General features: G+C 29.7%; 1 protein-coding gene across 1 annotated transcript; it reads left to right on the forward strand.

Annotated features, from left to right (window-relative positions):
- Positions 1–1,097: 1,097 nt before the first annotated feature.
- LOC132717308 (uncharacterized) lies at positions 1,098–11,695 on the forward strand. The gene is made up of 10 exons (XM_060700740.1): positions 1,098–1,978; positions 3,389–3,580; positions 3,874–3,986; positions 4,402–4,531; positions 4,951–5,061; positions 5,988–6,173; positions 8,669–8,788; positions 9,587–9,748; positions 10,173–10,266; positions 10,626–11,695. Exons 2-10 carry the CDS (start codon positions 3,442–3,444, stop codon positions 11,203–11,205), a joined length of 1,635 nt encoding a protein of 544 aa, XP_060556723.1. The 5' UTR covers positions 1,098–1,978; positions 3,389–3,441; the 3' UTR covers positions 11,206–11,695.
- The last annotated feature ends 1,553 nt before the right edge of the window (positions 11,696–13,248 follow it).

Below are 13,248 nucleotides of genomic sequence, written 5' to 3' on the forward strand. Positions count from 1 at the left end.
TCTAGTAATTGAAATCATACACAGGACAATTTATTCACATTATTAAGTAAACAATGGCATTGCAATTAGAATTTTTCAAAATATTCAATATGTCGGCACTGCAGCGGCCCGACGTCGGCCAATAGTCGGCATATTTTGCCGACATGCCGACATTAATCCTATATCGGCCCGATATGGTGATGCTGGCTGGGCGTATACACGAACAATGAGTATTCGAACACTTGGTAATGCTACTAATTCAGCAAAACAGCTAATGTTTTGTCGTTTAACAAAATGTATTTTGTTGAAATGCATGTTTACAATGTTAAATCGGCAAACTCAATCCAAGAATGCAACATTGGAGTTTACATACAAAGAAAGACAATTGTATTTTGTCCGTTAACAAATTGTTCAACTCAGATCAACAAGGCTGGATTTTTGGCAACGAATAGCCTCCATACATTCAGCGCTACTTTCTTCTGTCGTTAAATATCTTTCATGATTTAAACAATATCAAACATGTATTTGATATTTCTTAAGAATTTAATGAAATGATAATGAATTTCTGAGGTATAATGTGCATTTAAACTCTAATCACTATTATTATTCAAACACTGCTGAATAATATTTAAGTTTCCTACCTAAATAAAGTAAATACAAAGTCATTTAATGTTGCAAATAACCGGGTCTTACACATTCCTCAGAGCAGCTATGGGAAAACATTACTTTTTAAAAATTCAAAGATATTTTGACGTTTTTGTCTAGAATTGTTTGCTAATAAAAAGTCTCGATTTGTTTTATAAATAAATTTCATTTGTATTTTTAAACCTAAAAATTATGGTCAAATCTATCACAAATACCCTATAAAGAATTATTGTTTACGGTTTAACATTGTTTACACATTATGTTACGCATGTAACAGTAAAAGCGTATCCTGTTATTTATAACTTCCGGAGACGTTAGTCACTTTATTATAATAGTAAACAGGAAGTATTAGACTGACATTAACGGATATTATCAAAATGGCGTATATGATAGGAGTATATTTTATTCTTCTATGGATTTTAATTCCTGGCGGTAGGGTATAATTTTTAACTTTTATAATTACAAAATATATTTTTTGAAAAGTTAACGTTGATAAATTTTTCTTTTAAAATTAAGAAATTATATTACCCGAAGAAAGAATTGAAATAAGCAATCGTAGCTTCTCGGTCCTTTCCGTTATGAGAATACACAAAACGGATACGGTTTTTCTGTCTAACCTACTCTATGAAAGCAAACATGTAAACAAATAGTAATTCAATGCTGGTAGTTGTTGATTAAGTTTATTCCATTATAGCGAGTAAAGGTCCACAAAAATAAGTTATTAAATAATAAGTAAACAGTACATTATTTATAAACTTATTATTATGGTAATCGTTGTAAAAATCGAAAGTATTAAATAGCTACCTATCAAAATTTATTCGGATTTGTTTAAATTGTACACCATTGGACATTTTCATATGTTTTACTGAAACAGACTTTATTTACCTTTGAATGTCAAAAATATATTTAATTTTATTTAAAACCAATTGGTAGAACTATTTTCAATCCATAATTAGTGCGAGGTTAATATGAATAATAGCCGATGTGTTCCGACTTAAAATAAGTTGTAAACGAATATTTGCATTGTTACAGTAATACCCTGTATCATAATAACATTACATCAAGGAAAATCCGCATTGTTCACGTGTATGAACTAGAATGGAATTGCTGCCGTGCTAACATAAACTTTCAATAGGATATAATTAAAATACAAAGAGGTATATAGTAATGACTAAAGATATTTAATATTTTGCTAATATACAGTTTGATAGAACAAATTACAATCGGTGCAACCGCGTCCTAACAATGAAAACTCACCCGGGTCAAGTAAAACTTTAGATCAAGATAATTTTATGTTTCAGGCTTTTCAACCGCAGTGGAGCCTTTGTAAGAATGATATTATTCATGAAATGAGGTAAAAGACGACCATCATGACGTCAAGTTAACTATAACACTGCAAATCAATGTCTTCAAATAAGATACAATTAGTGTTACTTAAAGATCATGCTCGAACGCGGATGCAATTAACAGGAAATTAAAGATCAAATTAAAGTAGATATTATGTGGGATTACTTGACATTTGAATACTCTTAAATTTTTCACAAAAGTTAATGGTATAGACCTACATCAAATTGATTAATAATCTGTGAAAATAAATCCAGTCCTGTTACATGTGTATATCAAAATAAATGTTTAAGAGTCTTTTCAATATTTTGTACAATTCTCTTAATATCACGCACAATCATTTCTTTAACAATAGAAAAGGGAATATTTAGTTAAGAGTGTAACTTGATACTTGAATTCTACACTGTATTCAAATGTTTAAAATGTTTTAAAAAACCTTTCTCATTATGCAATTGAGGTCCTTTGTGATACCATTCATAAAATACTTGCACTGCTACAATAATATTTAAAAAGATGACCTCCATTTTTTAACATGATATAAGTATGCCATAACATAATTGCGGATAAACATTAACAGGCTATAAAAATGAACAAATTATTAGAAATTATCAAATACTCGTGACAATAAAGTTTACAGCCGAAGAACATAAATGTTTTGATATAAAATTGATTTTTAAATATTTTAAAGCTGTTTCTGCCTTCCTTTATTCATTTTGATATAGCTATGTTAATTTTGTACATTTAGTTTTAACGCTATAGACGAAGTAAGGTTTACTCTATAAAATATTCCAACAAAAAAAAGTTCCGAAAAAAAGGATAAAAACAATGAAAAATAGTATTCTATGATTGCTTTTCTCTTTTGATTTTAGTCGTTATCAACTCTTTTTATATAACTTATAAGTAAAAAAGATATAAATCCAAATTTACATATAATTACAAAACCAATTGTCGAATGAAAAGTCTTTTAATATTTACCCTACAATATGATAATCAAAATGTACGTAAATTAAAAAGGAACTATATATTGAACGAATATTATCTTTTCATTCATCATTTTCTTGAACCAAGATGTTGTTTCGACACCGGCACCAGCGAAGTAAAATTATAATGCTATTATTATTATAATATGGGCATGTATGGTATGTATGGAAATCATTAAGGTATATTTGGAACTTATGTTGGTAAATTTGGAAATTATCATGCTATATTTGGAAATCATTGAGATATATTTGTAACTAATTAAAGTAAATTTTGAACTTATTATGGTACAATTGGAAATGATTAAGGTATATTTTGATAATGTAATGGTATATTTGACAATAATAATGTCTTATTTGGCAAATTATTATGGTATATATTGAAATAAGAATAATCTATATGAAAAAAAATTATGTTAATAATGTTCATAAATAACCAACAGGTGAAACATTTGTTACCAAATATAAGACCACATGGACTACAGCCAACTGTACAATGGAAACGCCTAACATAATATTCCAAGGAAAAGACGAGGAATTACCAGTGACAGTTGATAATGATGTATTGGGCATGTTGGGCAATGAAGCAGCGTGGGTTGGATATTATCTAGCGGCTGCATATTTCCATTACATTGGTTAGTACATGATCCAATTTATTAAATATTGAATAGTAGCCATTACCTAGTCTCATTGAAAGTTAAAATGCTTTATAAAAACAAAACATAGTCTGAAATTACATGAAAATCACGTTCCACATATAATACTAGAACAAATTATTTTTCTAGATCATCTTAATATAAACTAATAAGAAAATACGAACGGATACCTCTAAGATCCATTGGATTTTATCAATTTGCATTATAAATTTAATTTTACAATCACAGTAAATAATGTTGTTATATATATACAAACATTGTATATATTTCAGGCTGTTTAAAAATGAAAGGTATGAGTGTAAATGCAGAATTTGACCACAACACTCCAGGCTTGTGTTATTCAGCTTGCATGAAGAAAGGCCCGATAGGCATTAGTGGAAAGAAAGTAATAAAAAAGAAATAAATGCACATTGAAAATAGTATTATTGAAACTAAACTTGAATGTTTAATGCTTATTTGTTGTTTTTACTCCTGTTTATTGTTTTGTTGTTGTTTGTGGTTGTGATTTCTTTTTCTTTTCATTCTATCTTTTTGTATCTTATGTAACGAGAAGTACCCGACAGACGTCATCTTAAGCACGCGCTCATTCTATTAAAATGGTGCCGCAATGGCGCAACTTACCTGAGATGAAATTGCAAACTTCTGTAGAACTTTAAAAATACAGTAATCTGATAGGCAAAGCTATATTGTCTGATGATTGTATTTCTAATTTATAATGTTTTACTCGTTTTCTTTTTGTTATTGTATGATATGGTTATGTTTAGTTAGATTATTTTAAAAGTTTCAAATCATATTTTCAGTGTTACTGTTTAAATAATACTGATCAATTGGAGGTTTGCAGCAAAGAATGTAATAAGGATTGTAAGGATGACGATGATATTGCTTGTGGTGCAAAGGAATGTATGTCAGTTTACAGTTTCGAACCAGCAGGTGAATATTTTATTTACCATATAAATGACAATATTATTATGAAATACATTTATCAATTTGATTTAGAAATGAATTATTTTCAGATAGGTTCTTGTGTTAAAATATTAAACAGAATGGAATAATTAGGAAACTGTATTGAGGGTAGACCAAAATATATACTGATTTGATTTTATCTTGCTTATATCTACAGTAATGTCTGATCACATGCTCTAAAAATCAAAAAGAAGAACTTTGATCTAACTTTTGTACTCTTTGAATATTTCATTCCTATTCAGTGTCTTCAAAGGACCTCAAACGCACTTCCCATGGTCAAAAGTAGTTGTCCTAGATTGAAACACATTATTTCAGTGTGTCTCTATAATGTAATTAGTATTAAATAATACCCGATTCTTCAAATTTCATTAATATCATATATTCAGCTAAATTATACAGCGGAGATGAGAACTGTCTTCTATATGAAGCAAAAAATGAAGGGCCGGATTTAACATGGTCAGACTGCACGAAAAGTCAAGGAGTTATATGTTCGCTTAGTAAGTACTGATTGTATTAATGTAAGCTAATAGCAATATGTGCTAAAAAGTAAAATTATGTCATATCTACAATTTGAAGTGTTTTCAAGTTATTCTTCTGACAATCTGCTGTCGTTAGGTGTCAACTTAATTTTTTTTTTCATTTTTATGCTCTTTATAAAGATTTAACTTGTAATGATAAAACAACAACTGACTATACATGAATGACTAATCTGCAGTGTACGTTTCACATGTCTTCGACATAGACAATTTCTAAATTTAAAACAAAAAAGAAACAATCGGTTTTCAATTAATCAAATAAACAAAAACGCCTTAAAGGCTCAATATGCCTCAGAAATACATCTTTTTCTTTATTTCTCAAAAGCTTTCTATTTCACGTCTATCACTACTTTATTAGGTAACAACAATCTAGTATTCTTTAATACCATTATTAAAACATTTGACCTTTCTAAAGAAGTAAAATATATATAAGTTTCTGAGGCGTAATGTGCCTTTAAAACGCAAAAAACGGTAAAATTGAAAATGTTCTAGGATTGGTTTGATTAAGCATGCATTATGAGTAATTGTTTGACATATCTTAATTTCAAAGGGTTCGTATATTTTCATTTAAAATAATTTACATAGTAACATAGAAAATAAAACATGCAGTTGTTGTGTGCTTCTTTGAAATAGATTAGTAAAATGAGATTAGAGAATTTTCAACGAGCAGTTAGTTTTTCGATATACTCTTTCTGGCAATTATAAAGGTGTTTTAATAAGATCAAGTCACGTTAATTTTGATATACATATAATACAAATTAAATCGCATGCAGAAGTATGCAATATTCGCCTTGAAACAACATGACTTGTGTTTTATCTCTATATGTACATGTATGTGACATCTTTGTTGTTATAATTATCGAGTATCAATATTTTATTTTTGTTAGAAGACACTGTTCAAAACGCACTCGATAAAGGTAAAATCCAAGAAAAGGGCGGCTGGAGAGAATCCATGAACATATGTTTCAAACTTCGTATGTTACCACCATCTATAGAGCAGTTGAAAGATTTTAATTTGTCAACGCCATCATGGGTCGGAGTTATTAAAAGCGATGTGATCTACAGTATTGAAGGTAAAATGATTTGTTTCACTTTCAGTTATAAGATAGTTGTATAACAGTAGTGAAATCGCTAACACTGTGCACCATTATCTTAAATAATAAGCTACAATAAAGACTTAGTTTAAAGTCGTTCATAAAACAGGAACAAATTACATAATTGCATACCAACACGCATTACTGTAAGAAACGCGATATATCCTCTGTTAGACTATGGTAGTTCCAAAGGATAGAAGAACCATTTTGAAACTACATATATTCATAAAACATCAATAGCCTTTTGGGTACAAATTCACTATTTTCATTCTGTTATTATAATCTATATAAATATTTATAAAATTGTTGTTTCAAAATTGTTGTAGAAATTTGCAGCTAATATTAAATGTAAGCAGCATTTTATGAAGAGAAAGCATCCCTGCTGATTATCAAATTAAATTAGTGTGATATCCGCTCTTCAATAAAGAATCAAACCTTCCTTCGGTCGCAGAAAAAAAAAGAATTGGAAAATTTACTATTACATCTAATGTTTGTCATCTTGAAATGCCAGAGATTTATTTCTTTATGATCTTGACAGTTAATAATATCACATATAATTTTCATGATTTGAGCTTTGAAAAAACTCACAAAAAGACCCTTTCATATAAGGGATAACAGTCAGGAAAGAATTACTTCCCTTACCGGATGTGACGTAAATGGGGGATAAAACTATGCAGGCCGCAAAGAATGTTAGCTTATTGAAAAGTTAAATGCGTAAATACTGATCGTTTTATTATGATTATAACATGTAAAAATTTACGCATGCATACATAAATTCATATCAAGACAATATAAAAAATACAAAAACAAAGATTGAGATTTATTCTCGCTACGGAGTGAAATGTTCAGCGAAATTTCAAAGTGAATATATTTATTAGATCTAGATTTTCTCTAATGCAAGGGTATAAAGCTAGTAACTAAATGAAATTTTAATATTTTATAAACACCCATACACACTGAAATTGCCTATTATAAATTTAAATGGCCATTTTTCTGTTTTATTTTCTGTCATTTAGAAAATTCCGGCGTATTTGTGACAAACATGAAAATAAGATTGCCACTGTCTTTTAATGATAGTTTTTCAAGCTTTAATAGAACAATAACAGAATGCATTCTGTCAATACTTACTGATTCATTTTCATTATGCCGTATAAAAATATTTCAAATAACCAGTGCAGGATATAATTTTATAAATATTCCGGAAAGAACGAAAACCATATGGCATTGACTTTTATAATTTTAGATTCGCAACAGATGATAATTAGATAATTTTGATACCGAAAATCTATTCTTTTGGTTATAAAAATAAAGCCATTTTCCCAGTAACTTATTTTATAGATAAATAGATGTGCATATAAAAGCGCCACTGGACTGTAACATATTAATTAAGAGGGTTCCTATGTTGTATATACAATCGGCACTTGGCTGTCATATCATAAATCACCAGGGTGCAGTTATAACATTACATCAGATTACGTCACTTTTGTTAGTTGTCAAAATATTTATGGTCCGAATTTTGTTATGGATCATCCTAGGGACTTAATTGGTCATGTCTAACTGATTTGATACTCGATCCAGAGTCCTACCAACTGGCGCAGTCAAAAATACGTAAAATTATAATTCAGTTAATTACGAATTTCTGTGAACGTGTTCCACAACTTGTTTTTGGTTTTTGTGAATGTGTGAAATATTTGATAAGCAGAGTATGAATTAAAAAGTATCAAGTTGAAAACATTACTTAAATACCAGCTCAAATATATTGGTGTGAATCTGGGACTGTTTTTTGAGAGTGCATTTTTTGCCGACACAAATTAATGGTATTAATTATGTCTTTACATTTGTTTTGAAATAACATAGATTTATATTGTTGTTTTTCTTTGTCTAAGTAATGCTTAAATCAAAATGATTTTCAATAAATCAGTATCTTGCAATTAAATATTACGCAGCCGTTTTCGAAACTACAGAATCCTTACATTTTTGAAACTCAAAATATCTTTTAGGTATTGTATATTAGCAGACACATAGATACATTATCTATATCTCTGGTATTAGCAAGTTAGTACGGTAAAATTTTCATTATAAAGAATCAAACGAAAATGATAATCATGATCAGTTACCCAGCAATATGGTCTATTATTAAAACAAATCGTTAGCCTTAATATAGTAAACATTTTTATTCATTTCACCATCCTTTTTATGTAATATCTTATTCAATTACACACAATTTTGGCAATTTCAATCTGCCAATCTTACAAGAGAAAGGATTAAGATCTTTATATCCCTCTTTTATTGTACTTAATCGTATCGGCATTGTCCACCGTATCCCCCAATGACGTCATCCAAGGGCGACAACTTGAATACGGTCTTAAATGAAAGGGTCTATAAAGATCGGATCATTATAGGATAACTAATTATATGTCTATGTGATGTTAAACATTATAACAGGTCTTTAATTAAAATTACTTTATTATCAGATGGACCAATAACACATACATGGAAAGAGTTCGGCTATCTTAAAAAGAAAGGTGACGGTGCAGTTCTGATATTTGACGATGACATTGACACTTCACAGAAACAGATTCTTTGTAAAACTGGTAAACCGTTGAACAATTAATTTATTATTGTAATAAAGTAAAAGAATTAATCGTATCATATTTTTAGTGACGTATTTTTTGAAAATAGGGAAGTATTTTATATATCGTCATATAATGTATATTTAACTAATAACAAATCTTGATATTTTAACTGAAGTGATTTGGATAACAAAATGATTCTTGACTAAAATATTTGATTAATATCTTGCCTAAATGTTATGGGTATAGAGATATTGATATAGATATAGTTTGAAATGATAATGTTTTATATATGTATGTACATGCATATGTACTATATATCATACTTTATTGAATATATCTTTAATAGTTTAATAGAAATGCACATGAAATTCATCTAATTTCATTCATGTGATATTGGAAAAAAAATCATGTGCTAGTACATTTGTGTAATTCAGTTTTATAAATTCTATTAAAAGATAATCTTTTATGTATAAAAAACGAAATTGATCTATTTTAGTTTTACAATCTTCGTATGCATGATCTTTGGCACTGTCTCATTTAAACACTAATCGCAACAACAAAACCATTAAAATCATATCGCCTGGGGCAGATAAAATGATAGTTATTATGTGAAGTAAAGAGCTTCCGTGTCAACATTTTAATTATATAGATACATTTGTATAAGTGTTCCCTAAAGAGATAATCTGACCGATAGAAACAAATGGCAGGTCGAGGTACGCAATAGGATTGCTAAAATTGTACACCATTTTAAATGATAATAAGTGAGTATAAGACCAGCAAGAATACACACTGGTAATTTCATTAATTTAAATACAGCTATAAAAACAACCCCAAGTCGTCGATCAACAAGCAGTAGCACAACGATGAATCATAGCAAATATTCAAGTACGGCGACAACGAAAAGTCAAGGCAGTACTAAATTAAACTCAACACCAAGTTCGACACCAAAAGACTCAACGATAAGTTTGCCTAGAAAATGTATGATTTGTTTTACAATCTACATCTATAGTACATTATAATGTTCTTTTCTGTCTTAAAGTTTCAACCTTGACTATGTGGATTATTCATATACATGTACATGGATTGTACTACACATTAAATCATAATGTCACCAATGTATTTACGATATGAAGATTCTGAAATACTACAAAAGCAAATCGATAAGGACCTGATTAAACACATGGAAACGAGCAAATACAAAAATGAATTTGATAGGAAACCATTTTCTTACCACACTGTTTGTTAGTATTTGAACTTATGCTTTAAAGATAATACAAATGGTTTTCGCAAGCAAATAATAAACGACATTAACAGTCTCCATGTAGTGCTAAACAAACTGATTTCCAGATTTTTGTTTAAAACTACTTGTCTGAATGTAATGCCATTGTTCATTGTTTAACAGCTTCTGATGTCGGAGTCCCAGTTGGAATTTCGATTGGAGTCTTTCTTATTGTCGTTATTGCAGTAATTATAGCTGTCCTACTTTTTAAGAAAAGGTATGGCTGGATTTTCTTCCTTTGTTTTTACTTTTGTATATTTGGACAAAAATATGTCAACATAACTATAACTATTTTTCTCTTTGTATACAATGCACTTTATCATGAAAGTTTATTACAGTATATTTTAATCAAAATGTCATTGTTGTAAAAGATTACATGCAATTCGATACATTTATCGCAAAACCATTCCCTGAATACAATATGATTTATATATTCATAGCTCTGTTTAAATGCAACAAAATTTAAATCTAACTTTACAATTTCCACTGTACAATTGGACAGACATATGTGAAAAGTGGTTATGACTGTACTTAAACCTCGTTACAAAATTCCTTTAAACACACTTTGCTTTTCAGAGCGATGTTACCGGTTACCTGTTGCTGGAAGTTTACGTCAGATAAAACAGAAAAGCGCACACTAGGCTTAGTGAACAACATAGCATACGAAATCCCTGTTAATTCTCCTTATGATGAGATTGATGAAGATGCTCTGCAACAGAATAATGACACAGCATTTAATAGCTCAGAAGACAATCGAGACGATGCACATACATATTTTGTTCTTGAAAAAGATGCAGAAGAACCTAAAACAGACAGTGGCATAACAGGTTCCAAAGCTTACCAAAATGAGAATAATGTTTATAACACATTGCGTTCAAATTTAGAGCCTGGACCTAACATTGGCGATACCTATGATACGGCTGAAAAGGCAGCTAAAAGAATGAAAGATCAAGATGTTGAAAAGTGTAGTACAAATGGTGACATGGATGAAGATGCGTACAATCATATAAATGCTGAACGTATAAAAAAGGGCAAAACAGATAATGTGTATGGGGTACAAGGTGATATTGATAGTGATTATGGAGATGCTAAACATGTTCGTGAACAAGGCCAAAATGTAGAAGACACATACAATCACATAAATCCAGAACATTAACCAAATTTTTATTTCGCTTGATTGAATCTGATGCACTTCAAAGCAACATTTTCAATTTTGCCGTTTTGGGTGTTCTTTCGTAATTATGTTTTTCGTGTTTTTTAGTGTTTTTTTTTCCTTCCTTTTTATTTCGTATGTTGCTGTTCATAATATTTGATATACTGTCAATTTTTGCCTTGCCATATGCAGTTATCCTAATAAAATGTATCTAAGATACAAATTCTGCTGAATCAAAGAATAAAACAACAGTTATGGCAGCAAAATATTTTAATAATAGGCTAAAAGTTTTCAGATGCATTTTAAGCTAAATCTTTATAGAACAGACTATGAGTAGACTTTCATTTTTTTTATTTTATATGCCTGTACACACACTTATTTGGATCGTGTGACTTTGATGGAATTTGGCCTATGAAGTTTATTATATTTATCCCTGAAAATTACTTTAGAAAGCATGCAATATTACATGTATTGATTACTTTGTATAACTGAGACAGTTCTCAGGGTGTCCTGTTGATATTACTTGATTGTGTCTCGGGCTGCGTTCTTTAAATTTCGCCTTTCCTTGTTGAATATTTGTTTTTTTAAAAGGCTCAATGTATTTTATTTCTATGAGACACACAACAGGAACAAGGAGATATATATATTATAGATGTATCAAACCTGGTTTAAACTCATTGTGGATATGCTAACAAGAGATGTCCCTATGACCACTGTCCATTCAGTACATGCATTCATAAATCAAGAAATTATAACTGTCTTAAACAAAAACATCTAGTCCATATAATTTACACAAGCGTAACTAATGTGCATGCAAAATTCAAAAAATAAATGAGTAATGGGTCCTGTCGGTAACATGCATAATCCACTATCTGGTATATGCATATGAATAGTATTGCATAAATTCCTGGAAAACAAGATCATACACAAAATCGAAAATTGAAACACCTTTTGAAAACATCAATACATAAGCTATGGGTGGCATGTACCTATCAATTCATAACTTTTGAACTTCAGTTCCATGCTGTGAAAGAAACAGCTGCGTATTGAAAACAGATTACAGCATTCTTAAATTTTAAAAAGGGTAAAGAAGTGTCACTGTTTCATACTGTGCCAACAATTGTTCATATTTTTTTGTCCTATATTGAGAGCAAAACAAATCGCTTACCATTTTTGAAATCAGATCTTTGTCAAAAATCCTCAAAGTCATAACGATTAGTCTGCTTACTTTCTTGCTGCTATTTACACTTTAATCGAACTGGAAGTGGAAGAGCATGGAAATAAAAAAAATGTGTAGTGTAAAAAATGTAATTACTGACATTGAACAAAATGCTGTTTTATGGATTTCTCAGTCTAGGTTCTCTATTGATATGTGAAATTTATCTAAATTCATTTTAATGTTATGCATAAGATAGATAACCAAATATTTATCGACACATCATGCCTTTATTACACTGACTAATAAGAAAATGCTAGGCCTCAAAACCTCATTTACAAGCATGCACAAGCTAGTAATTTATTCACTGATAAAATTTAGGTCTCAATTTAAATATAAGTTTTCACACACTGCCATTGGAGGGGACGAAATGGTAGCATCAGTTTCTGTGAAGTTGCTATTGTTATCAAGTTGACCGAAGATGTCTTGCATTATGATAGCTTGTTGACACTGCTTAAATTAATTAGAAATACAGACATTTTTATATATTGTCACATTTTTGGCAATTTATAGGTTCAGATTTTTGTTGACGTGAAAATTTTTATGCAATACATCGTCGTTTGCAACAATGTCAAACATTACTGTGATATTTCTCATAATTTTAAGTTTGCGTGAGAACCTCAGTAAAAAACTAGTTTATTGTGTATTTTTATCTTCTTTATCGGCGTGTGTTATAAAATTCCTGAAGATTGTTTAGCATAATTATGTCTCTTTTGATATCAACATTTAAATACCCATCGCCACTACATAATTATGTCATGACTTGAAATGACACCAAACCAAAGAAATTTCCCCTCGATTTTGTTTTTCCCTTTTTATTTCTTTTTAGG

Source organism: Ruditapes philippinarum, unplaced genomic scaffold (genome assembly GCF_026571515.1).
Source record: "Ruditapes philippinarum isolate M1 unplaced genomic scaffold, ASM2657151v2 ctg3160_1_1_1_1, whole genome shotgun sequence".
Classification (NCBI taxonomy): domain Eukaryota; kingdom Metazoa; phylum Mollusca; class Bivalvia; order Venerida; family Veneridae; genus Ruditapes; species Ruditapes philippinarum.